Below are 27,792 nucleotides of genomic sequence, written 5' to 3'. Positions count from 1 at the left end.
CGCCATGACAGTTTTGACACATTCACATCTAAAGGTAAAATTATGACTTACATTCTGATATCTTGCTCTTATTTCTCTTCCTGAGGGTCCCAGTGATCAAATGAAGTGCCGTTTTCTTTGATAAAATCCATTTTTATAGCCTAAAACGAAACATTTTGTAAACCGTTTGTGTCGTGAATTCCATCTTTATCAACTTTTTATGGAGCATTCGACGTAATTACACACACTAAACAATCGTTTATCTAGTCATAGTTGGTTTCATTGCAATCCTCTGGATGTTTGCAACACAGCCAAACTTGATTGTTTTTTTTGCGGGGAGTATTGACCGAAGTGAACTGATTTGAAGACAACGAGCAATGACTTCATTGCGCACCAATAATATTAGCGAAGCTTCGTTGATTGACTGTATTTCTGCCCAATGACCACTGATCTTCTTGAAATCTAGCTGGGTAGATAGCCAATGAGCTGAGGTAAACGCCAGTATGTGATGGTTATGGGTTGGACCACCATCCCTTGTTTGTAAACGCACGCGTAACAAACTTCATTCTCGCCATTGACCATCAGACTAGTTGCAGTCACGCTTGCTACGCACAGCAGTGTTTTGGAAAGTAGTATTTTGGAAGCAGTATTTTGGAAAGTGTTTTTTCAACAATTTCATTGAAGACATCATGTCGAATAAATCAGGAAAAGCGAAGTCCAAGTCTAAGTATACAGATATTCACCAGATTATAGAAGAGATTGATCGGGAAAGTGAGACAGATTTTTTGTTTGAGGAATCTTTGAGTGAACACAGTTATGATTCAAACATTGAGGAGCTGTTTCTGCAAGGACAGGACGTACTTCTGGACTGGTAAGTGCTAATGCCGTTTTATGAAATATAAATATATATATATATATATATATTCCATGTCAGATATATATATTTTCAATTTTTTATTCAAATGGAATGGAGTAGAACAGCAAACACACACATGGCAGCACCTTAGTGACTGTTCCCTCTGCTCTATACAATACATATCTGTTTATTTTATGTGATGATAAAAGGCTCATACAATACAAATATTTTTTTAATGTTTTCTTTCACAGTGATAGCGACTCCGACTGGGAGCCCCCGGTGCCAAGGTGCCCATCCCCCACTGAAGCGGGTTCATCCAAGACATTGTTTTACCATTTCATTGACATTGCTGTGGTGAATTCCTTCATCCTGCAGAAGGAAATGGCGAAGAGCTGTGGACAGCCCCCCATCTCACAGCTAGCCTTCAGGGAGCTGCTCATCCGGGAGCTTGCTGGCTATAGAAAAAAGTACACTGCATCACATTCTGCCCCCTCTACCTCTGCCAGCTCTACTCCTGCCTCCAGTGGTGTTCATATGCCACAGTTCATTACTGCAGGCATGACAATGCCTCAGGGCCAAAAGGGCAAAGCATGGAGGAGTCGTTGTGTTCTGTGTCGCATGAAGTCCCCCATCACCTGCACCACTTGTTCAGTTTGCCTCTGCTTTACATCAGAAAGCGACTGCTATGGGACATGGCACAGGCAGCAAAATATTGTGTAGAGGACTTCCAAAGGGTCTACCCCTGTTTGTTTTATATATTTTTTCTAATATTTTTTAAAACATTTTTATATATTTTTGTGTGTGTTAGAATTGCTTTTTGATATGTTGTATATAGTTATTTGCACTGTTGTATATAGTTATAGGTAGTTTCACCAATTCGGCCACTTGGGTACATTTGGGCAACTTGTGTGGGACACCTGGGTGACTTCATGCTAAATGTCATGTAGCTCACCCATTCCTGAAGTTATCAGTCTGAAACCTTGCACACCTACAGTTGCCCTCTTGTGTTACCCATCAAAATTATCTCCAGCATCCTATCTGACTGTGTGGCTATTCTAGTACATGTGAAAGATGATGCTACAACAATAAAAAACAGAAAACGTATGCTCTTTCTTTCTCTTTTCTTCCACCAGATCTACTGTGTTATATCCTCCTACATTCAATTAACATTTCCACAAACTTCAGAATGTTTCCATTCAAATGATACCAAGAATATGCATATCCTTGCCTCTGGGGGTGAGCTACAGGCAGTTAGATTAGGGTATGTCTTCAGGCGGAAATTGAGAACAAGGGATGCAGCCATAACAAGTTAAGGAGGCCTGCAACACAGTGAAAGCCTGTTTCAACAGATAATGATTTGGTTGAAGAATGCTCTCAAGGTGATATCAGTCTGAATTATCTCTCCACAAATTATTACAACTGTGGGCTCATGGTACTGCACATGGTACTGCAGAACAAACATAAGCTAGGAACCAATGCAGCTGCCCCCCCGGAGTGAACCTGTAGTGGAGAGCTGAGACACCAAAAACCCAGTGGGGGATGTTCAATCTCTGGGTCATGGACTCATTGGCTTTAAAAAATATATCTATTTCACCTTTATTTAACCAGGTAGGCCAGTTAAGAACAAGTTCTCATTTACAACTGCGACCTGGCCAAGATAAAGCAAAGCAGTGCACATAAACAAACGTACAGTCAATAACACAATAGAAAAAAAGTCTATATAAAGTGTGTGCAAATGAGGTAAGATAAGGGAGGTAAGGCAATAAATGGGCCATAGTGGCGAAATAATTACAATTTAGCAATTAAACACTGGAGTGATAGATGTGCAGAAGATGAATGTGCAAGTAGAGATACTGGGGTGGAAAGGAGAAAAACAAAACAAAAAAACAGTATGGGGATGAGGTAGTTGGATGGGCTATTTAATTTACAGATGGGCTATGTACAGGCACAGTGATCTGTGAGCTGCTCTGACAGCTGGTGCTTAAAGTTAGCGAGGGAGATATGAGTCTCCAGCTTCAGTGATTTTTGCAATTCGTTCCAGTCATTGGCAGCAGAGAACTGGAAGGAAAGGCAGCCAAATGAGGAATTGGCTTTGGGGGTGACCAGTGAAATATACCTGCTGGAGCGTGTGCTATGGGTGGGTGCTGCTATGGTGACCAGTGAGCTGAGATAAGGTGGGGCTTTACCTAGCAAAGACTTATAGATGACCTGGAGCCAGTGGGTTTGGCGACAAATATGAAGCCAGGGCCAGCCAACGAGAGCATACAGGTCGCAGTGGTAGGTGGTATATGGGGCTTTGGTGACAAAAAAGACGGCACTGTGATAGACTGCGTCCAATTTGCTGAGTAAAGTGTTGGAGGTTATTTTGTAAATAACACCGCCGAAGTCAAGGATCAGTAGGATGGTCAGTTTTACGAGGGTATGTTTGACTGCATGAGTGAAGGAGGCTTTGTTGCGAAATAGGAAGCCGATTCTAGATTTAATTTTGGATTGGAGATGCTTAATGTGAGATTTGTAGATGACCACATATTCTAAGTCAGAACCGTTCAGAGTAGTGATGCTGGACGGGCGGGCAGGTGCTGGTAGCTTTCGGTTAGGGTTAGGGTTAACCCTAAGAGCAGTTGGAGGCCACGGAAGGAGAGTTGTATGGTGTTGAAGCTCGTCTGCAGGTTAGTTAACACAGTGTCCAAAGAAGGGCCAGAAGTATACAGAATGGTATCGTCTGCGTAGAGGTGGATCAGAGAATCACCAGCGGAAGAGTGACATCATTGATGTATACAGAGAAGAGAGTCGGCCTGAGAATTGAACACTGTGGCACCCCCATAGAGACTGCCAGAGGTCCGGACAACAGGCCCTCCTCCGATTTGACACACTGAACTCTGTCTGAGAAGTAGTTGGTGAACCAGGCGAGGCAGTCATTTGAGAAACCAAGGCTGTTGAGTCTGCCGATAAGAATGTGGTGATTGACAGAGTCGAAAGCCTTGGCCAGGTCTATGAATACAGCTGCACAGTATTGTCTCTTATCGATGGAGGTTATGATATCGTTTAGGACCTTGAGCGTGGCTTGCCATGTGACCCCAGAGGACAAAAGCGGGAGTTATTTTAGATTAGCTTTTTTATGCTCATTAAAATACCCCGAAAGTAATATAAAGAAAAGCAGTGCGAGATTCTCCCATTGAATCTGATTACATTTCCATGCTTTTGGTACGGAGAATAACATGAGAGGAATACTCAGAAATAGGATGGCTTAACGGTGGTAAATGAAATCATGCCAGAAAATAATGGAAATATCAGACTTAATGTAGGAAATAGTGTGCTGCCTGCTGCCAATACGGGGCTTTGTGAGCGAATAAGATGTGCGTGCCAAATATGCATTTCCAGTGACACACTTTCTTCTTATTTACTTTGTTCTGAAATGAAGTCTTCTTTTCAGCCCCTTCCAGTTTCCACTCTTTAAATTGTGGGGAAAAAGCTCAATGATAGAACAAAAATGCCTGAGCAAAAAAACATTTGCATATCTGCCTTCATTTAAATTCAAATTAAAAGTCTTAATCCGTCGTTTGTTCCTGTTGGTCCCTGGCAGGCAGAGAACGAGTGAGTGGGGATGCTAGGCTAAGTTTAGTGCAGCAGCTGGATGAGTAGGACTGGAAGAGGGAACAAGGACTTTGTGGTTAGCCGGGTGTGTGTGTGTGTCTCCAGGCTGGAGGAGACAAGCCATTTACTTGATTTTGCTTACACAGAAAATGTATCAAGATAATTTGCCTTTTCTAACTTGCTCCAAGACCTTTTTTTGGTTAAAGTAATCAAAACTATCTGCCAGGCTGCTATCTTTTCAATAGCGGTGGTGGTCACGTGTTCACGAGGCAGAAGATCTGAGATCGAGTACCAGTGCGGGCTCATGAAGAAGGTATCTATACTGTTAAGCAAGTGACACCAGTTACAAAGGGATACCTACTGCTCCAAGATGGCTGCCATGTCTCCGGGTGATGGCCAGAGATGCTCAGACATATCTTCTTTCCCACCTCGAATCTTCCATTGGGCTGAAAGAGAAGCATATCCATAGAATTACATATAGAATACATGTATAATAAAGATAAGTGATTTATAGGATTTCGATGATAGGATCTCTATTACCATATCACGGTCTATGACAACCAGGTTGAACAAGCAACAGGGAGACAGTGAGACAGGCCGAGGTGAGGTGGGGGCTGGGGGGTGGTTGAAGGGAGGGATATTAAGAGAAAGAGAGTGAGCCTTCAAAGACCAAGTAAAACCTGCCAGCCTGAGCTAAGAGAGAGAGAAAAAAGAGACTCTGGACATAAAAAAGACTGTCACAACCTGTCTGATCCACTGGCTTTTATCAGCCTGTCATTGATTCTTCAGGTTATTATTGGTGCATGAAAAAAACACATTACCGCTTCTTTCCCACAGAACCATTCAAGTCCTCTGTGACAGTGCAGTGACAGGCATGGCTTTGTTCTGACAATAGTGTCTCGGTGTGTCATATGATGTGGCTCCGGGTTAAGAAAAGACGTCTATAGCTATCTATCATCCAGCCTTTGATAATTTGATTGGTTGCTTTTCATTGTTACTTCAATTTACACATAATTGGCTGTGATTGTTCGAAACAGGGGAATATCTTCATAAGTGTGTGTGTGCATGTGTGTGTTGGGGGTCTTACTGTGAGTAGGATGATGCTGGGGGGCTTCATGGGGTACTCCGGGGGCAGCACGATCCTGCCGTGGTAAACCCCACCGTCAAAATCTGAGTCTGGGGGCCCGCGGACAGAGAAGTGCCACTCAAACAGATTATCCTGCGGGTACCCAACAAGCCAGTCACAAACACATATGTGACTCGTTTCAGGAAACTAGGCGTATGTTGCACGTCACTACTACACAGGAGAGGCATTTGAACGTAAACATTTTTTTATTTTTATTAAAATGCCTTCTGGAACATGTGAACTTTCATGTGCCTTAATAACAAACTTGTATTCCATCCATAAATACGAATACAATTGTTAAATTACAAGCCTAGTTGATTTAGCCACTGAAAAAGAAAGGAACCTTCCCACCAACCATGATTGGCTGAGATAATGGAAGGGCTGGACATGCTGGGAGATGAGTTTGGATTGGTCTGCTATGTATCATGCTTCAGTTTGTAATGTGAGCTTTTCAGTATGTGTTGATAGTCCTTTCTAACGCGCCGTTTTTTGAAAGATATAACGTTAGCCATCGAGAACAACAAAAGTTTTGCTACTTTTCTCAACAACATTGATGCCTTGAATTTAGCAGGCGCTATCGACAGATCAGTTGGAAAAAGTGATGGGCTACTTTCTGCACATGCCACGGTCAATGTGAACCGGAGTGACTTGACACAATGCTGGCCAAACAAGATGTAGCTACAAACGGAGTTAAATGGTTCCAGCCTGCCATGAAGCATTCATCCATGTTATACAGGTAAGAGTCTAGCTACATTTTCTGATATAAGTTTTTAATTTAGTCAGAAAATATTTTTTATTGCAAGTTCAATTGTACTGTTAGTTAGGGAACATTAGCTTGCTGGCTCGCTAGCTAAAGTTACGTGTATGATCTGTGTAGTAATATTATTAGAATCAGAAAGCCATTTGCATTGCTAGTTATAGCCTAATGTTAGCTAGCTAACATTGAACCTAGTTTGTTAGCTTTAGCTACCTGCAAATTTATACTACAGCTATGACAATGTTTGTATTGGTTAGTTTTATGAGTTGGGATTATGCCGTTTCATTGTTTAGCTTGCTAGCTACCTACTAGCTAGCTACATGTCTAAACAAAAGACTCCACTTCGGCCGGATTATTACATGACCCATCAAATTAGCCAGGTATGTCTGGGGGTGATTACGGCCATTTATTGTATTTCATGAACGTGTACATGTCTAGACAATAGTGACCCATCCACTTAGCTAGATGTGACTGGGGGTGGTTATAGCATTTCCTTCACATGAACCATCAATTTAGACAAGTGTGTCAGGTAAGCGTCATCTGATGATGAGCCTGAGTGAGTTTGGGTGGCCCCAGGTATGACTGACCTCCAGTGGCTGGGCGTGGTAGTGCTCTGTGGGGTCCCTCAGTTCAGCTGCCTCCTTCATCAGCCTCTTCACAGCTAGCACCCACCCGGTGAAGAGAACAAACAAAACATCACGGTTAGCGCCAGGTAAAGCTGACATCCACTCATTCTTTATCCCAGCTGACACCAAGCTTGCAGTTTACTTCCACTAGCATGTGGTGTTCCAGGCATCTTCTCCACCGGTAGGTCTACATCCCCATATCCACAGACAGATATAGGGCCCTATAAAATCTGCGTTGTGGAAAACGCGGACAGAATCACAGGATTCAGACATTAAAACAGAATTCAACAATATTCAAAATTCTATTGAACTTACTAGAAAAAGCATTAAATGATTTTGGGGAAAAACTAAATGAAATCAGTCAAAAAATAATAGATTTTATAGAGCCCTACAGACACGGCAGTAGGCTAGACTCCTGATAGAGCCCTACAGACATGACAGAAAGGCTAGACTCCTGAAGTACACAGCGCTCATAGCTGCGGGAAGTATGGGTGCTGAGGGTGCTGCAGCAGCCCCTGATAAATCGAAAACAAATTTTAAATTGAAAAAAATTGTCAGCGCGCAAGGTCATGGAGTTCTCTATGATTGTTCAGTTATTGAGTTGTTACGCTTACCCACCGACCTGTTGAAAAGGAGGCGAGATGTAACCGAAATTGGAAAATAATTGGAAAAGGAAAGTGGAACTAAGGGGTATTCAGATGAACGGAATTGGTTTGGAATCCTTTAGAAGAAGTGAGCCTGTGAAATGAGCTCAGGAGTGGGAGTGGGGACCATCAGTTGGAAAGAAATTCTGGCTGGCCTGGCTATGTTTGAAAACATTACCAGCAATCAAATCCTTACTTCCTGCATCCTAGTTTCCTACATTTCTCTTAAAGCACATTGGAGGAGGATCCAAGGTCCCTCCCTTGAACCTGCTTTGAGAGGAATTGAGAAAAACAAGGACAGAAGAAACAAGGATTTGACAGCTAGTAAGGTTTTCAGACACATCCCCTGTATGACTATAGGGCGAAGAGCAGGGGAGGAAGGCAGTTCAAGGTAGTGGAACAGAGAGGCTCTGACACCACACGCCTCCCAGGGCACGTGTTCCAGGTCTAATCTCGCCTCGGGCCAGACCCTCTAAAGATCTATCTGTACTATTCTGTAATCCTACACTGAAAAGAGAAGGAAAAGAAAAGGAAGTCGGTGTGTGAAACTAGAATGCGCTGAGTAAACTCTTCCCCCTCCACCCCCCTGTTTACTCACAGATGGTAAGATCAAGTTTATCTTTCTGGGGGAAAAAACTGTTTGCATAAACTAAAGATGAGGTTATGACTAGGGCTGTTGCGGTGACTGTATTACCGCCACACACTGGCGGTTACGAGGCAGTCAAATTCCACATGGCCGTTTAGTCACGGTAATTAGGCTTCTCCAAGCTCTGATGCTGCTGATGGTCATTAGTAGCCTACCAAACTTGTTAACTTCTTTATGATAGGGGGCAGCATTTTGACTTTTGGATGAATTGCGTGCCCATAGTGAACTGCCTCCTACTCTGTCCCAGATGCTAAAATATGCATATTATTATTACTATTGGATATAAAACACTCTGAAGTTTCTAAAACTGTTTGAATTATGTCTGTGAGTATAACAGAACTCATATGGCAGGCAGAAACCTGAGAAATATTCCAAACAGGAAGTGAGAATTCTGAGGCTGGTCGATGTTCAACTCATCGCCTTTTCAATTCCCTGTAAGATATGGATCTGTTTGCACTTCCTACGCCTTCCACTAGTCAACAGTCTGTAGAACGTGGAATGAAGCCTCTGCTGTGATGTTGAGCCGGATGGGAGGTGTTTCAGTCAGTGGTCTGGCAGAATGCCAGTTCCTGGTCACGCGCATTACACATGATATCGCCTTGCGTTCCATTTCTTCTAGAGACACAAAGGAATTCTCCGGTTGGAACGCTATTGGATAGTTATGATAACAACATCCTGAAGATTGATTTTCTACTTAGTTTGACCAGTTTATTCGACCTGTTATATAACTTTTTGAAGTTTTCGTCCGAGTTCGCCTGCAGCTGCGCGAGCGTTTGGACATGTGCACTAAACATGCTAGCAAAAGGAGCTACTTAGACATAAGTAATGGACATTATCGAACAAAACAACGATTTATTGTGGAACTAGGATTCCTGGGAGTGCTTTCTGATGAAGATCATAAAAGGTAAGGGAATATTTATGATGTAATTTCGTATTTCTGTTGACTCTATTTCTGTTGACTCGTATTTCTGTTGACATGGCGGAGAAATGTTGTTTTTATCTGAGCGCCGTCTCAGATTATTGCATGGTGTGCTTTTTACGTAAAGTTTTTTTGAAATCTGACACAGCGGTTGCATTAAGAACAAGTGTATCTTTAATTCTATGTAAAATATGTGTCTTTCATCAAAGTTTATGATGAGTATTTATGTTATTTGACGTGGCTCTCTGCAATTTCTCAGGATATTTTGGAGGCCTTTCTGAGGCCTTTCTGAACATGGCGCCAATGTTCATTTTATCTCTATTTCTGCTTTTTGTGACTACTATCTTTTGCTGGGAAAATGGCTGTGTTTTTCTGTGGCTATGTACTGAGCTAACATAATTGTTTGGTGTGCTTTCCCCGTAAATCCTTTTTGAAATCAGACATGTTGGCTGGATTCACAACTTGTGTAGCTTTAATTTGGTGTCTTTCATGTGTGATTTCATGAAAGATAGATTTTTATAGTAATATATTTGAATTTGTTCTGGCTTTTGGCCAAGTGGGACGCTGCCGTCCCACATATCCCAGAGAAGTTAACTGCCTGGTACTCAGCACTCTATGGTCCCTCTAAATCACTTTGACATAAATGCAAATCTATTAGAAATATAATCTAATCATTTAGATAAGAGCCCATGAGCTCATGTTGTGCAACATTTCTATAGGCTATACAATTCCGCGAGAAAACAATGATGACCTCTATTAAAAAGAGGAGGATCCCATCAGCTTTCTATAGGCTAGGCTTACTATATTTATTTCTCAACTTTCCTAATATTAAGCACATTGCTTAACTTTACAATAGGAGTATAGTCTACCTGGCTGGCATGAAAATGAACCCCGGGAAAGCGTTTTCCACTGCCCCTGTTTTGAGACAGGTGCATGATAATGGTCCATTCTAAATCAAAACAAATTTCACACATTATTTAGTATATGTAAAGACAAAATTAAATCAAGAATAGTCTGATGGGTGACAATATTAGCTTGTGAATGATGCCCAGCTTAAGGCAAGAAACAAAGCCTTTTTTTGCAACTTCTTCGAATAATAGTCGAGCACCTCATGTAGCCTAGCCCATAGGCCTATATGTTTTCTTTAAATTTATTTATTTTGTACTTTTTAGCCCTTTTTCTTCCCAATTTTGTGATATCCAATTGGTAGTTACAGTCTTGTCCCATCGCTGCACCTCCCGTACAGACTCGGGAGAGGCGAAGGTCGAGAACCATGCGTCCTCCAAAACAGGAAGGTGTCCAAATAACTTCTTAAAATGATGCACATTAATCCACTTTACAAGAGGTGTAGAGCCTAGCAGTGCGTGAGTTTCCAGTTTGGGGAAGATCATTTACCATAAAAATGCACCTTTTATAATAAAAGCATCACCTGCATAATCGCATTTCCGGTCACTTTTGATAATGTTCTCCCACTAATGGAACATTGGCCCTTATAGCCTACTGTTGTGTGTGCACTGCTGCACTTATGTGAAGAAATAGCCTAATAGTTTATCAACATTTTAAGCTAAACGTTCAGATCTGTTGCGTCAGCCACATAGCGTAAAAAAGTGGTTTTGATGCTAGTGGTTGTATTCATTTGAGATCTATAGCATCCCACAACTGTCCCAGACTATGTTTGGAATATTTGTTTCTCGCACAGAATAGAATAGGTAAACTTCTGTACTATGGGGGATAGTAGATTGACATAGGCTAGTGCTTTTGCTGTTCGTTAGAATTACTCATCTTGTTGGCTGACGAAAAGTAAATGTGGACAGTTCTTCCAATATTTTAAATATGCACCTCGGAATTGGATAAGGACACAGTTGCGTCCCCGGTGTGTCTATCTTCACTTGTAGCCTGTGAGAAAGACCCGATCACGTGATGGAGAGCCATGTGAGTAAGAGGTGCTTCAGAGCCCGCAGCACTCAGGGAGAAGGGCACACACAACGCAGCACTCTGGGCCAAGGGCACCATGGCCACTGGCCGCAAAAGGCATGGATTTTTTTAGGGTGCATTACAGCCACACAAAGGGGATGCCACTGTGAAATTTCAGGCATTATCAAGTGCTTGTCAAATTGTGAATGAGAGTGATGAAGTGTGTACAGCCTGCGCAAAAAACAAAGCAGAGCTCATGCCTTTCAAGACACTTTTTTTCAAATCATCATTAGAGTCGCATCATGCAGCCTTACAATGTATTAAAAATAAAAACATATAGCCCAATGTTTGTAGAACAACTAAAGATACATTAATAACTCTAAATTAAGCATATAGGAGTACCTATTTATTTAACCACACTCCCCCAAATCGTTCGGAGATCATATCCTTTCTATTTTATTCAGCTTTGTTTAATTGTATTCATACTATGAAATAATATATAAATAATGCCACGGAATTCTAAGCAAATCTTGTCTGCTAAATGAACTAGTGTAGCCCACAGCAATATGGCATAGCCAGATCAGGTCCTAACATAAGGACAATGCTATTCTGTTTTTCTGAAATAGACAACATTATCTTCAAATCATGTTTCTTTAGACCTGTCTAAAAAAATGTTTTATTTATTGTGAAGGTGTAGGCTATACTACATGGATTTATTAGACTTTTAAAAAAATGTAGACGTTCCAAAGGTATCTGTGAGTTGTAGGCTATGTGTAGAAGCCAGGAGATGCTAAATGTGTTTGTTACTTAACGGTCAATTACCGTGAGACCAACAGTTATTTGCTTGACAATCGAAGTTTCATGACCGCCACAGCCCTAGTTATGACATGCTAATAATTATCAATAAGCACCTTTCGAAGAGCGAATGACATGCAGGTCAAACAGTGTGACCAAAGCAATGGGGGAATAATATTTTACTGTCTGAGAAATTTCTTTTCACATCCTGACTTTAGTCACCCATACTAATTAGTGAAGCGAGTGGTTTCTATTGTGGCTTTAAAAGGTGCATCGTAATTTCATAAAATTAATAAAATATTTCTGGTGCCAATAGTGGAATGATAGTGTTACTAAATTGATAATTTCAGTTTATGTGAGAAAACAAGCACTGAATAGTGTAGGGAATCATTGTAACATCTAAATGATTGTACCATCTAAAATCGCTGTGAAATATATTTTCCATAACAAAAAATATCCACCAGCTTCAAATAGCTGTAAAAACGATATTTTGTGTAATTGAAAATATATTTCACAGCGATTTTAGATGGTAGAATCATTCCTTACACTATTCAGTGCTTGTTTTCTCACATAAACTGAAATTGAGTGAACAGTGTAGAATTGCAGCAACCAGGAAATTAGCAAATCCACTTGATAACACAGCCAAAGTCAGAACAGCTTTCCCAGTATAATTTTTCCCAACAGATGACGCTCATCTGATGAAGTAATACAGATGAAGTAATACTGTAAAACACTATCATTTCACTATTAGCGACATATATTATGGACATTTGCTGATGAATTTTTTTTATAAATCCTGTGTAGGACCTTTAAATCAAGCTTAGACATTATGTTGTAGGAGTCAGACACCGACAAATGCATTTCTGTTTATAATCAATAGCAGAGAAACAATCCCGATTCCCAAATATTGAAGTACAGCTTGGAAATCCGTTACAAATAGATGCTAAGCTTCAACAGGAAGTGGCACAATACAACAAAGCTGCAATGTATGTAAGCACTCAAGCTAGTCACAACTTCAACCACATTACAAAGGAAATATTAATCATTTTCTGTGGAATTGTGCAATAGGTTGTTTTAAGTTGTACCCTGTTTGTTGACACCGACCAGGGCATCAATTCAAATGTGTTGCATTCTAATACAATTTGATCAATTGACAGAGTGCTTAATATTATATATATTAATTTGCAGTGCTTAACATTTGCACAGTGCTTAAAATAATATTCTTCCAGAACAAAATAATGAATATAACTGCCTAGTTTAGTATGAAGAAAGAACAGTGGATAGAGCTTAAGGACCTTGTATAGTATGAATGAATAGCACAGTAAATATTGAACAAAGACTGTAGGGAGTCAAGAGGTCATGGCAGAAGATATACAGTGCATTCGTAAAATTTTCAGACCCCTTGATTTTTTCCATATTTTGTTACATTACAGCTCTATTCTAAAATTGATTAAATAAAACATTATCATCAATCTACACACAATGCCCCACAATGACAAAGCGAAAACAGGTTTTTAGAAATGTTTGCAAATGTATAAAAAATAAAAAAACATACCTTATTTACATAAGTATTTAGACCCTTTGCTATGAGACTTAAAATTGAGCTTAGGTGCATCCTGTTTCCATTGATCATCCTTTCTACAACTTGGAGTCCACCTGTGGTAGATTCAATTGATTGGACATGATTTGGAAAGGCACACACCTGTCTATAAGTTCCCACAGTTGACAGTGCATGTCAGAGCAAAAAAGGAATTGTCCGCTGAGCTCCGAGACAGGACTATGTCGAAGCACAGATCTGGGGAAGGGTACCAAAATATGTCTGCAGTATTGAAGGTCCCCAATAACACAATGGCCTCAATCATTCTTAAAATGGAAGAAGTTTGGAACCACCAAGACTCTCCTAGAGCTGGCCGCCCGGCCAAACTGACCAATCGGAGGAGAAGGGCCTTGGTTAGGGAGGTGACCAAGAACCCGATGGTCACTCTGACAGAGCTCCAGAGTTCCACTGTGGAGATGGGAGAACCTTCCAGAAGGACAACCATCTCTGCAGCACTCCACCAATCAGGCCTTTATGGTAGAGTGGCCAGATGGAAGCCACTCCTCAGAAAAAGGCACATGACAGCCCGCTTGGAGTTTGCCAAATGGCACCTAAAAGACTCCCAGACCATGAGAAACAAGACTCTTTGGCCTGAATGCCAAGCATCACATCTGGAGGAAACTTGACACCATCCCTAAGGTAACGCATGGTGATGGCAGCATCATGCTGTGGGGATGTTTTTCAGCAACAGGGTCTGGGAGACTAGTCAGGATTGAGGGAAAGATGAACGGAGCAAAGTACAGAGAGATCCTTGATGAAAACCTGCTCCAGAATGCTAAGACTGGGGTGAAGGTTCACCTTCCAACAGGGCAACGACCCTAAGCACACAGCCAAGACAACACAGGAGTGGCTTCGGGACAAGTCTCTGAATGTCCTTGAGTGGCCCGGCCAGAGCCCGGACTTGAACCCGATTGGATATCTCTGGAGAGACCTGATTGCTGTGCAACGACGCTCCCCATCCAACCTTACAGAGCTTGAGAAGAGCTTGAGAGGATCTGCAGAGAAGAATGGGAGAAACTCCCCAAATACAAGTGTGCCAAGCATGTAGCGTCATACCCAAGACTTGATTCTGTAATCACTGCCAAAGGTGCTTCAACAAAGTACTGAGTAAAGGGTCTGAATACTTATGTAAATGCATATTTTTTTATTTTGTAGAAATTTGCAAAAAATTCTAAAAACCTGTTTTTGCTTTGTCATTATGGGTTATTGTGTGTAGATTGATGGGGGGGAAACAATTTAACCCATTTTAGAATCAGTCTAGAAAAAGTCAAGGGAACTGAATACTTTCCGAATGCAGTGTATGGTTTGCGTGTGTGTGTGTGTGTGTGCTACAGCCTCTGCCCTAATGCATTGGGCCACAGAAACCCTGGACCGGAGGAGACGGCAAGGGCAATAAATTACAGTGACAGCCACTGTGAGTTAGAACTGTCCAAACTAGGGCACAACTCTCCAGCAGGTTGACACAACAAGCCTGCAAAGCAGAGCGAGCAATCCTCTCTTGCACTCCCCAGCAGCAACAGATGATGCATTCACACAAAGGAGCAGCTATTGTGGAGGAGGACCGTGTGTGATTATGAGCAGAAAAGTGTTTTCTGGTCTAAAAAAACTACAGTATATAGTGCCCTCCGTAATTATTGGGACAGTGACGCATTTTTTCTTCTTTTGGCTCTGTACTCCAGCACTTTGGATCTGAAATGATACAATGACTACAAGGTTAAAGTGCAGAATGTCAGCTTTAATGTGAGGGTATTTTCATCCATATGAAATTACAGCACTTTTTGTACATAGTCCACCGCATGCCCCCATTTTAGGGGACCAAAAGTATTGAGACAAATTCACTTATGTGTATTAAAGTAGTCAAATGTTTAGTATTTGGTTCCGTATTCCTAGCACACAATGATTACATCAAGCTTGTGACTCTACAAACTTGTTGGATGCATTTGCTATTTGTTTTGGTTGTGTTCCATTTTATTTTGTGCCCAATAGAAATTAAATGGTAAATAATGTATTGTAGCATTTTGGAGTTACTTTTATTGTAAATAAGAATAGAATATATTTCTAAACACTTCTACATTAATGTAGATGCTACCATGATTATGGATAGAACTGAATGAATCGTGAATAATGATGAGTGATTAAGTTAGACGCACAAATATCATACACCCATAAAAATGATAACCTCCCGTTATTGTAATGGCGTCTTGGGAGTATGATATTTGTGTGTCTGTAACTTTCTCACTGTCCCAATAATTACAGAGGACACTGTATGTGGACGTGTGGATACAGATTTTCACAGCAATTTTTAAGTTGATACCTCCCCTCTATCTCTACTGCTGTGGGGTGGCAGACAAAATCTTCCACTTGGGACTTCTTTACGGTTCAGCGATGGGGAAATTATTGTGACGGAGGTGAGATACGGTATCAGAGGCGGGCATGCCAGGCTTGCTATGTTGAGGGCCACTTGGAGTGTCTCAGCTCCATTTCTCATTCAGCCTGATTACGGTGATGACTGGGTGTCTGTCAGCACCAGGCTTTGATGGCATGGCCAATGGCAACTCAGACACTGCCTGTGCCACTAAGCTCTCCAGTCATGGGCCTGATCCCCGGGCCATGGCAGCTGTCAACAGTTTGTCCGGAAACTCATTGGGTAATATGTGGGTCCCCCTCCAACTTTGGCATGGTGGTTGTCTCTCTCAGCAGCTGGCTGACTAATATTCTGAGATTTCACAGAAAACACCCACTATTGGACTAACCAGGTTTAATACAGTAGGCTGGTGGGATGAAGAGCAAAATATTGTATACTGAGTGGTTTCAATTGGGATTTGATAGGTCTTTGGAGGGTTGATTTCCAGATAACACTAGCACAGTGTGGTCGGCTTGTGCACACCACCCCTCTGTGACGATTATCCGGAAGAGACAGCTGCCATGACAGTGAACATACAGTATAGGGCTACATAGCTTACACTTCACTTCCTATTCCTATTGTGCATTTAGCCTACCTACCTTGTCATAAAGTTGCAATTGCCCATTTGTTACTAGGCAAATAGGCTTAATGTAAACTTCTAACTCTGAATCTTGGGAGTTCGATGCATAGCCTAATTGTTCAAGGGCTATATTATAATGAGTGTAAGGTTAAATAAAAATGTGTGTTATGGCCATGTGAGCACTATCCTGGAGCGCCACTAAGCACTCTAAGAACCACCCGGCCTCAAGTCCAATTCATTTGGTTTGGGGATTAAGCACTGGCTCCCACTACTGAAAGAGATGCAGCTGCCTTAAAAAAAACACTTGGCACTCTGGTTGTTGCGGGGAGAGAGAAAAAAAGCCTGAAGAGAATAAAAAGCCTAGGTTTTTTTTCTTTTCTTCGCATGTGGGTGGTCAAATCGGCATGGTCTTGGAGCAGTCTGATATAGCTTAGTCTGCACTCGTGTTTCCCGGGGGATACAAAGGTGAGATGCAGTTTTTAGACCCCTCCTCCGACAGCGAACATGCCCCCTCGTATAGGCTAAACTACTCAGCCGTCCCTCATTAAAGCCACTGTGGGATCAGGGGCTTTTGAAAGTGAGAGTCAGGCTATTGGTTAAGCATGGTGAGTTATCGTAAAAATTCACAAGTTAGGGCACAGAGCTAAAATAATAAGAAAAAAATCCTTGACAACAGTATTGCATAATTTTGTCAGTAGGAATCCAGCTGTTCAAAATCATATAATAAACCAGATCAGGACAACAGTAACGTCAAGCTTTACACGACAGTGCTCTTACCAAGGCTCACAGACTTTTCATCAATACTGATACTCACTGCTGATACACAGGGACCAGATGTTGCAGACAGACAGTGACGTTTTTTTCTTCACTGGATCAGTTGATTGCTCTGCTGAATATAATCAAAGTTCCTCACGCCTCATTACTTGGAGACTTGGTGAGCATCGGAGTGGAACTCTTGTTCTCAACTAGCCTACTTGGTTAAATAAAGGTGAAATAAAAACTCTACACATGTGAAGCACTTGTCTCCCTATGGAAGTTGTCAATGCTGTGACTGTTCCTAAAAAGGAACAGACAGACTAGGGCTGGATCTCAGCCCGTTGGTCCTCCTCAAACACCTGGATGCACTTTGACAGGAGCCCAAAACCCTCATTGGTTTTCTATGGCTGCATCCCGAACACATCCCGAACCCAGCAGCGTTGCAGTTCTTGACACTCAAACCAGTGCGCCTGAGACATACTATCATACCTCTTTTAAAAGGCACTTAAAAGTGCGCAGAAGACGTGGATGTCGATAAAGGCAGCTCCCCGCACCTTAACCTGTCCATTCCCCTTCATCTGGATTTAATAGGTGACATCAATAAGGGATCATAGCTTCCACCTGGATTCACCTGTTCAGTCTGTCATGGAAAGAGCAGGTGTTCCAAATGTTTTGTACACTCAGCGCACTACTTTTGACCAGAGCCCTGGGAATAGGGTGCCATTTGGGACACATTTTATGTGGAGTCCTTTTTTAGCCATGTCTCGAAATAACAATGAGTGGGAGTGAAAGAAGAAAAGCCTCTGCTGCCACATGGGCCTCCTGACTCCAGTGGTGAGAAGGGTTTCGGTCAACGGCCCTGGGAGATAGGATTATAATCCTGTACACAAAATCGTTTTACGTAACGCATTTTAGTGTTTGCAGCTGGGGGCGATTCAGGCAGGGTTTGTCCTGCGAGCAGGGAGACACCGTTATGTAACCACTTTTAACCAAACTCTTAAGAAGACACGATAGGGTTTAGAGACATAGGTGATGATAGAAAACGTGGAGCTCACTACTGACCACTCCCCTTTCCAAACGTAGAGAAGGGCTACGTCCCAAATGGCACTCAGTTTTATTTCTCGTGTATTTTTCTTCTACCATATGTCATTTTTTTAGTACTACATTGATATTGATCACTGAATTGTTAGGTTTAGAGCTTGGAAGAACGACATTTCACAGCACTTGTGCACAAGACATTAAAACTTGAAACTATTACCTATATAGTGCACTACTTTTGACCAGAGCCCTATGAGTTGTGCACTACATAGGGAATAGGGTGCCATTTGGGACGAGAACATTGTTTTGGTTGTGGGTTTCTAATGCTGTTTGTTCACATCTGCTCTCCAAACTGGGAGGTAATGCCAGGTCTCAGAGACAAAAGGCGGAAAGTGATACTCTAAACATAGAATCTTCATTTGCTTTTCCACACAGAGGGCAAACTGTAATTGCATTATTTTACAATGTGAATAATTCCTCTAGTTCCCCATAATATAATTGAACTACTACAAAGTGTTGCAGCCTTATCCTTCTTTTGACCCCATTTCAAAACTGGAACCAAGTTTTTTTATTTGATAATTTCTCTAACTCAACTATTGCCTCAGACTTATTTCTCAAAATCCAAACTCTAGCTAACCCATGCCTTATTGTAAGCCCTTACCTTAAATCCAGCTCACTTGCCAACCAACACCAAGTGTGCAAGGACAAGACAGCTTTGATCAATATTCTGATCAGAGAGAATTCTACCTCTATACCTGATCTAGTGTGACAGAAGCAACAGGCAAAAAAATGCTTCATGCTAAAACAAGGTTTCGGTACATTTCGATTATCTTGACACAGCCCAAGGCAAATGCCACAGAAGGCAGAAAATGAAATCTAGAAACCATCTCTAATTTGATTGAGTGTGAAACCACAGAACCTGCGAACACATGGAGCTTAGTGCAACTGATTGGAACTGGTTGAAAGTGTCATGTTCTTCCTGCCCACTCACTAACAAGTTAACTACTGACTTTCAGCATGCATATAGAGAAGGACACTCAACTTGTACTACACTGACTCTGATGACTGATGATTGTTAAAGGAAATTGATAATAAGATTAAGGCTGTCCCTGACAAAACATTTCTGGAGTCGACTGAAAGTCGTCTGTTCTTTTGACCAATCGATTAGTCCAAATTTTTAAACATGTATTTTTACAAGAGACACCCTATGTGTCATACCCAGATGTGCTCAATGGGAATGAGATCCGGGCTCTTCGCTGGCCATGGCAGAACACTGACATTCCTGTATTGCAGGAAATCACGCACAGAATGAGCAGTATGGCTGGTGGCATTGTCATGCTGGAGGGTCATGTCAGGATGAGCCTGCAGGAAGGGTACCACATGAGGGCGGAGGATGTCTTCCCTGTAACACACAGCGTTGAAATTGCCTGCAATGACAACAAGCTCAGTCCGATGATGCTGTGACACACCGCCCCAGACCATGACAGACTCTCCACCTCCAAATCGATCCCGCTCCAGAGTACAGGCCTCAGTGTAACGCTCATTCCTTCGACGATAAACGCGAATCTGACCATCACCACTGGTGAGACAAAACTGCGACTCGTCAGTGAGGAGCACTTTTTGCCAGTCCTGTCTGGTCCAGCGACGGTGGGTTTGTGCCCATAGGCAACATTGTTGCCGGTGATGTCTGGTGAAGACCTGCCTTACAACAGGCCTACAAGCCCTCAGTCCAGCCTCTCTCAGCCTATTGCGGACAGTCTGAGCACTGATGGAAGGATTGTGTGTTCCTGGTGTAACTCGGGCAGTTGTTGTTGCCATCCTGTACCTGTCCCGCAGGTGTGATGTTCGGATGTACCGATCCTGTGCAGGTGTTGTTACACGTGGTCTGCCACTGCGAGGACGGTCAGCTGTCCGTCCTGTCTCCCTGTAGTGCTGTCTTAGGCGCCACATCTGCAGTCCTCATGTCTTCTTGCAGCATGCCTAAGGCACGTTCACGCAGATGAGCAGGCACCCTGGGCATCTTTCTTTTGGTGTTTTTCAGAGTCAGTAGAAAGGCCTCTTTAGTGTCCTAAGTTTTCATAACTGTGACCTTAATTGCCTACCGTCTGTAAGCTGTTAGTGTCTTAACGACCGTTTCACAGGTGCATGTTCATTAATTGTTTATGGTTCATTGAACAAGCATGGGAAACCGTGTTTAAACCGTTTACAATGAAGATCTGTGAAAGACAGGGTCCTGAAAAAGGGACGTTTCTTTTTTTGAGTTTATGCATTGAGCTTGTCTGAAGCTTTCAGCTTATCGTTTGATGAAATAAGACAAATGCCCCAAGAGTGCGCCATAGATCTATATCACCAGAAGAAAAAAACCTTAACCTGACGCAACTATTCTCCTCCCTCTCCTGCTGGCTTTCACAGATTCTGCCATTACTCTCCTGAAGTTGCCGGTAATAGGCGACACGAGGAGTTGGCAACCTTTCTCATGTGGAATGCCAATTTATCTTACCAATGCCAGTTATGGTTAATATATGCACATTTTCATGAAACAGTTTCATTTAATTTATAACAATTTCTTCATATCTCAAAATCATTATTATGTGGTTAATCAACATTCAATCGAAATCTAAATGAAAATGATACAAACCTAAAAAATAACAATGACATTGCCAACGATGTAAAAAATAGCCTACATAAAGCCAACAAATAAAAACATTGCAGCCTGCAGGTAGAAAATATCCTGATAAAAATAAATATCCTATAAATCACATTGGCTACACATGGCCTGTCTGCAACGAACTTGAAACATTTTCTCAACTATTAACTTGGGTCCAGCCCCAAGCTTGCACTAGCAACATTGTATAAAATATTCAGGGCCCTCAGTTTCCTGCACCAGTGAGCTCGGGACAGACAATGCTGTAGGCTATTTGCGTAAGGGATAAGAAGCAGCGCTTGACTATGGCAGGGTATCACCGGAGCTGACTACCAGCACCTCAAATGTTCTACTGCTTGAGCTCCTGTTCCTCCTATAGAATATTAGCTCAAAAGTATTGTGGAGCTCCTGCACCTAAAAATAAACAGTATCAGCACCCAAAATGAGCACCGGAACCTATTTCAGTCCAAGTCAAGCACTGATAAGAAGTAATCAAGTAGGCCTATTTTATGACCTTTCCACTGGGTCAGAGCATGACATTTTTCAGTTTCACGCTGAGTGGTTATCGAAAGGGAGAGAGCTGGAAAGATTTTTCAAATATACCGAGGAACTATTGTAATTCTCAATGGATGTTGAAACAGACTTTGTTTGCTTGCAATGAGAACGGGAAGACTGGAATAATAATATTGAATGCATTCAAATAAATGACCGTAACCAAAGTAACACACATTGTAGATTATAAATTATAGGAATTAACGGTAAATGTACTACTGGCGATATAAAGTACCAGTCAAAAGTTTGGACACTCCTACTCATTCCAGGGTTTTTCTTAATTTTTTGTATTTTCTACATTGTAGAATAATAGGAGACATCAAAACTATGAAATAACACATACGGAATCATGTGTAACCAAAAAAAGTGTTAAACAAATCAAAATATATTTTATATTTGAGATTCTTCAAAGTAGCCACCCTTTGCCTTGATAAAAAAAAAAATGAGTAGGTGTGTCAACTTTTGACTGGTACTGTATGTAATGGGGAAGTGATATACACTAACAATCAAACGCAAACAATTCACACAATGACGTTATGAAACAATGAATGTGCACAAATTAGTGGGAGAGAACACAGAGAGAGGAGTACATTGTGCATCTGGGCGTATGGTCAATCCAACATATGCATTTACGGTGATTTGGCCTCAGCAGAAGACAGGGCATTCACACTTATTGTGCTTTGCAGAGCAGTGCAGAGCTGTTGTCAAGGAAGTGAGTTTTGTGTTTAAACAGGATGTATAACGTTAACCAATCATGTCAATGCGGAGCTATACAGAGCCCTCCACATTGTTACAAAATTTGGTAGGCGCATGGCGATGCGGTACGGAGCTTGATTTGGCCTCTGCATGTCTCTGGAGGCTCCGCAATTGCGTCACACCCTCCATATGAAGCCTCCGACCATAAATTGGCTTTTAGTCTAGGCCTCCGCAATGTTCACTTAGAAGTTTGGGGTCACTTAGAAATGTACTTGTTTTTGAAAGAAAAGCAATTTTTTTGTCCGTTAAAATAACATCAGAATAGATTGACGAGTTTCAGAAGAAAGGTCTTTGTTTCTAGCCATTTTGAGCCTGTAATCGAACCCACAAATGCTGATGCTCCAAATACTCAACTAGTCTAAAGAAGGCCAGTTTTATTACTTATTTAATCAGAACAACAGTTTTCAGCTGTGCTAACATAATTAAAATAGGGTTTTCTAATGATCAATTAGCCTTTTAAAATGATCAACTTGGATTAGCTAACACAACGTGCCATTGGAACAAAGGAATTATGGTTGCTGATAATGGGCCTCCGTACGCCTACGTAGATATCCCATTAAAAATCAGCCGTTTCCAGCTACAATAATCATTTACAACATTAACAATGTCTACACTGTATTTCTGATCAATTTTATGTTATTTTAAAAATGAACAAAAAAGTGCTTTTCTTTTAAAAACAAGGACATTTCTAAGTGACCCCAAACTTTTCTACGGTAGTGTATATTTGTTACTGCTCGACTAAAACAATATCGGGCGACAAACAGCCTAACGACCAAACAATCGACTAGTCGACTAATTGGGGTCAGCCCCAAATAAGATGATAGTTGGAGCTGTACTGTTAGATTTCAGCGCAGCCTTTGATGTTATTGATCATAAATTGTTATTGAAAAAAAACTTGCTATGACTTTACATCACCTGCCATCACATGATTGAAGAGTTACTTATTCAATAGAACCCAGAGAGTGTTCTTCAATGGAAGCTTCTCTAACGTCAGATATGTTTATCTGTTTATCCTCTTGGTCTTTCATTCAAAATATTCACAAAAAATCTAACCTTTAATTTAAGTAAAATGATTGAAAAAAATAAATGTGAAGTAAATGAAATACATATTTTTCTTCAAAACATGTGTGCCACAATTATTGGCACCCCTAGAAATTCTTAAGTAAAATCTAACTGAAGTATTTCCCATGCATATTTTACGTTTTTAAGTTCACCTGAGTGATTAGGAATACTTAAGTGGTAAGCTATGACTTCCTGTTTCACTGGGGTATACATATGAGGTGACATACAGGCCAAGTTCCCATAGTCATCCATCACTATGGGAAAGACCCGAGAATACAGTAATGATGTGCGACAAAAGGCTATTGAGCTGCACAAATCAGGAAATGACTGTGAGAAAATAGCTCAATGATTGAAAATGTCCATTTCCACTATCAGGGCAATAATAAAGTTTAGTCTGATTATTAAATTATCACTGGGCACGAAGTTGGATAAACATACAGGAACAAGCTAGCTAACATGGTGGTAAAGTGAAAGGGATGTCATGTCTTAGGTAGCTAGATAGATAAATAAATTAATAGAATGCGGGTGTCATCACTCCATCATTATGGGAAACCCAATGCGGAAGTAAATAAAGCCTAATCATTTCTGCCAGGCTAGCTAGCATTAGTTTAGCGAGCCAGGATAGCACCGTCGCTGTTTTTTGCTCGGTCGAGATATTGAAAGGAGTAAAAACTGTTTTATTTAAACTTACCTGGGCTTTTCAGGTTGTATTTGTTCTCCATTTTAACAAGTCAACTGGACTGAAAATGTAGCTAGTGTATTTTTATGAGAGACAGCTGACTTTACTAGCTAGCTAGGAGCTAGCTAACACTGACTTTTGCTTCGTCTGAAACGTCCAAAACATTCAAACAGTGTATTCGGTAAAGCTCAGCAACAGCTAAAAGTCGTATGCAGTTAGTTTGCTACAACGTAAATCCTGACGTGGCACAAGTTTGTTGTTCCACTAATTTGGTGGGACGGTGACCTGTTCGAAGAAAAATGTTAGTCGTGTGATGTCACTGGAAAAACGTAAACAGGAAGTAGAAAAGTCAAGTTTTGAACAATAAAACTTTATTAAAATACATTTTATTATTAAAATACATTTTATTTCATTCGTTCCCTCTCTCTCTCTCTCTCTCTCTCTCTCTCTCTCTCTCTCTCTCTCTCTCTCTCTCTCTCTCTCTCTCTCTCTCTCTCTCTCTCTCTCTCTCTCTCTCTCTCTCTCTCTCTCTCTCTCTCTCTCTCTCTATATATATATATATTTTCCCATTTATCCAGAAACACTTTTAATGGGATTGCAGTGGCCTTTCATAGCTCCATGGTGAAACAGGATTAAAGGGAGGGCTTTACGGCTGTGGTTAATGTAATCTCTGCAGTACCCCAGGACCCTCCCCTTTTACATCTTTACCCTCCAGTCGACTCTGTCTCTGTACTGCCAGCCAGCTGTCCCCCACCTCAGCCTGCCAACTTGCATCAAGGGGAATACGAGTACAGGACACAGGATTATATGTAATTAATCTTCATTTGATTAAATCCACCTCAAATGATTCACAAAATATGATGTAATATTTTCAAACATTATAACATTTTCAAATTATGTTATTTTGTGTGAGACTCACACTCAAAACCAATGACTGCCCAGCAGGCAATTGCTAGCTATGTGTACATTACTAATGTAGCCCGACCACGCCATGACTGCCTTCCATATATAACATAATTATAAAAGACAGAATATAACAACTCTTGAGATATTTTTACCATAGATGTAGCTAACCCTGGCTCCACCAAAAAGTCAGCCCTTATTTGGATGACACACAATGGCCATGCATGGTGCTTGTTGATCATGTTTGATTATAATTCAATTTGAACCACCCAAGGATGTGATTTTTTTCACCATGAATAAAGGGAATTGGACTTCTCGAAACCTAGGAGGATGCATCACCAGGCTCATGGACAATAGACTTACTAAAAATGAGCCCTTTCGTGTGTAAACCCGAACATTTACACATCCTGGGCAACTTAATTGAGGAGGACGGGCTCGTTTTCCCCCCCCAACAACTTAATGTGTTATCTCTGTGCTTCATCTAATAGCACAAACAAATTACCTCGATTGTAGTTGAGATTACATTAAAAGTACACAGTTAAGTGATCAGTGCTGCGAAATTCTGAACATATATTTATATTGTGAAGATCTCCACAGACCTGCGACCTTTGCATGCTATCTTAAACATGCCCGTTTCTATGATTACATAATAATAATTTTGTAGTTACAGTAACCTCAATGTGGCCAGTGGTGATTAACTAATTTTAAGGTTGAATAAAAACTGTTACATTAGTTTGTAAGATAGCCTTAACTTTAGGCCATTTACTGTATTACAAAAGTCATATTGAATTGTGTTAGGTTGACAAAGCAACCAAATATCAACATTTAAAGGAGATGTATCTAATGCTTGGATAGTTTCATCTGAGCAACTGGCTTAATCCTATTCTTTAACTTTTATATTTGGTTTAGTTGGAGACGTGAATCCAACAGATCATTTGTTAACTAGTTGAAAAAAATCTAAGTTAAAGAATAGGACTAAATCAAATCAAACTTTAAATGCACTTTAAATAAAGTTTGATTTGATTTTACCCTATTATTTAACTTTGATTTTTGAAATGAAGATGTACATCTAACATATGAATTATTAACTTAAGATCACATTTGACATCAACCAAAGCATGAAACCCTAGGCCTATATATATTGTCTATTTTGGTCATTTTTGTTGAACCCTGGGTTGAATTGAAACAATAGCTGTTGATGACTTTACAAATGCTTTATAGGCCTAAATAATATCATTGATGATATGAGTGATAAAGTATGGTTCCATTTCATTTTCTCTGTTAAACCTACCCTTTTGGAATGACTTGGATAGCAACAGTGAAATCTTTTAGTTATTAAGAGATCTCTCAATAATAATTCTCCCAATAGCACTTTGGTAGTAGTCCGTGACAAATATCAAAGCTGAGCAGGGCTGTACTTCGTTAAACCGGTAGCTGTAGATTGATCAAATCTCCAGTAGGAGGTGCTGCTCGGCCTATTGTTATTTTTTTTCTGATAGTGGATATAACGTTGAAGATCTGACATTGTTTCGAAGGCACAAATTCAACACATTTTATACAATGTTTGTCAAAGTTGAAAATTGGTTACCATGATAATATAATTCTGTGGTTGAAATCTCATATGCTTATAACTAAATAAACCATATTGAAGTGTCTGGGCAGGATAAGCCAGTGTTTTTCAGGTGGAGGATATAATCAAATTGTAGCAGCCCTTGTAGAAAAATCGAAGAGAACTTCAATACTTCTCTGAGAAACTGGGTCAGAAAATATGGTGAGAAAAAACCTATCCCTATAAGACAATTAGCCATGCCTAGTTACATGCCATGCCTTTACTTTAATGGCAGATTAAAGTCCCCAACATCTTGAAACAGAATATGTGCAGAATCAATCAATCAATCAATGAAATGAAATGACCACTCACTACTGAATGTACACTAGTTGGATCTCACTATTTGGTTTGTCTCTATTTTCGTATTTACAGTATCATCACCCAGAGACACTTTGAATCGGAATCATTTAATTCGCCAAGTACAGTAAAAGTACACATACCTGGAATTTTACTTGGTGAACAGGTGCTGCCAGCAATAGACAAATGTGCAGACAGAACACAGACAGAGGGATTTACACAAAGTCAACATACAGAATGTACAATATAAATACAGTAAACACAAAACAGTGTTTTAGAGAAACACTGCAGTAGCATACAGTCCATTGCCCTGTATTTACATACGAGACAGTACTTTAGCAGTCATATTCTATTGCAAAGGAGACCACAGATTTTTTTTGTAAATGTTTTTTTAAATATTTAACTTGAGTGGTGTGTCAAGGTCAATTTCTTGATAAGAAAGCAAAAACCCGGGCAGTGTTTGGATAATGGTATCTTTCCATATCAATTTGCATAGCACTATAAAGGGGATGGCCCTTGAGTAACTCTTGTTTTCCATATGAATTCACATTGCAAGTGTTTGTTATTTTGCTTCCCGTACATTCTCTCCTTCATGCCAATATCATTAGTCATGTATGGGCGCAGAGGGCATTATGAAGTACGTTGCACCAAGTCATGCTTCAGTAGAGTCAATGCAGCACAGAGCCGTTGTCCTCTAACAGCTGGTTTCATACCCTGCTGCTATGATGTTTCTTTGCATTCTGCTGACACCTACTGGTCAATGTATTAATAGTTTTGCCCTAAATCTGCAAAATAATGCTGTGATTTTAATCGCATTTTACAGGTCAAATGCCCAGTGCGGTCAAAAACGTGATTTGCCTGTGTTATGGCCTTGAGATAGAAGCTATTTTTCAGTCTCTCTGTCCCAGCTTTGATGCACCTGTACTGACCTCGCCTTCTAGATGATGGAAGGGTGAACAGGGTGAACAGGCAGTGGCTCGGGTGGTTGTTGTCCTTGATGATCTTTTTGGCCTTCCTGTGATATCGGGTGTTGTAGGTGTCCTGGAGGACGTATTCGCA

General features: G+C 40.8%; 1 protein-coding gene across 3 annotated transcripts in view; it reads right to left on the bottom strand.

The window, feature by feature from the left end:
• LOC120024280 (ubiquitin-conjugating enzyme E2 J1-like) overlaps positions 1-24,245 on the bottom strand; it is a 33,530-nt gene extending 9,285 nt beyond the window's left edge. For 2 of the 3 annotated variants that reach the window (XM_038968475.1, XM_038968477.1), the window contains exons 1-4: positions 23,937-24,245; positions 6,900-6,973; positions 5,517-5,648; positions 4,791-4,875 (exon numbers count right to left, since the gene is read on the bottom strand). In XM_038968475.1, the coding sequence (XP_038824403.1) occupies positions 4,791-4,875; positions 5,517-5,648; positions 6,900-6,973; positions 23,937-23,967 (322 nt within the window). In that variant the 5' untranslated portion in view covers positions 23,968-24,245. The remainder of the gene's footprint in view (positions 1-4,790; positions 4,876-5,516; positions 5,649-6,899; positions 6,974-23,936) is intronic. The other variant, XM_038968478.1, reaches the window with a different exon arrangement.
• Positions 24,246-27,792: the final 3,547 nt, after the last annotated feature.

This window comes from Salvelinus namaycush, chromosome 29 (genome assembly GCF_016432855.1).
Source record: "Salvelinus namaycush isolate Seneca chromosome 29, SaNama_1.0, whole genome shotgun sequence".
Classification (NCBI taxonomy): Eukaryota; Metazoa; Chordata; class Actinopteri; order Salmoniformes; family Salmonidae; genus Salvelinus; species Salvelinus namaycush.
Note: the sequence above shows the minus strand (reverse complement) of the source record. Positions and strands in the feature narration are given on the sequence as shown.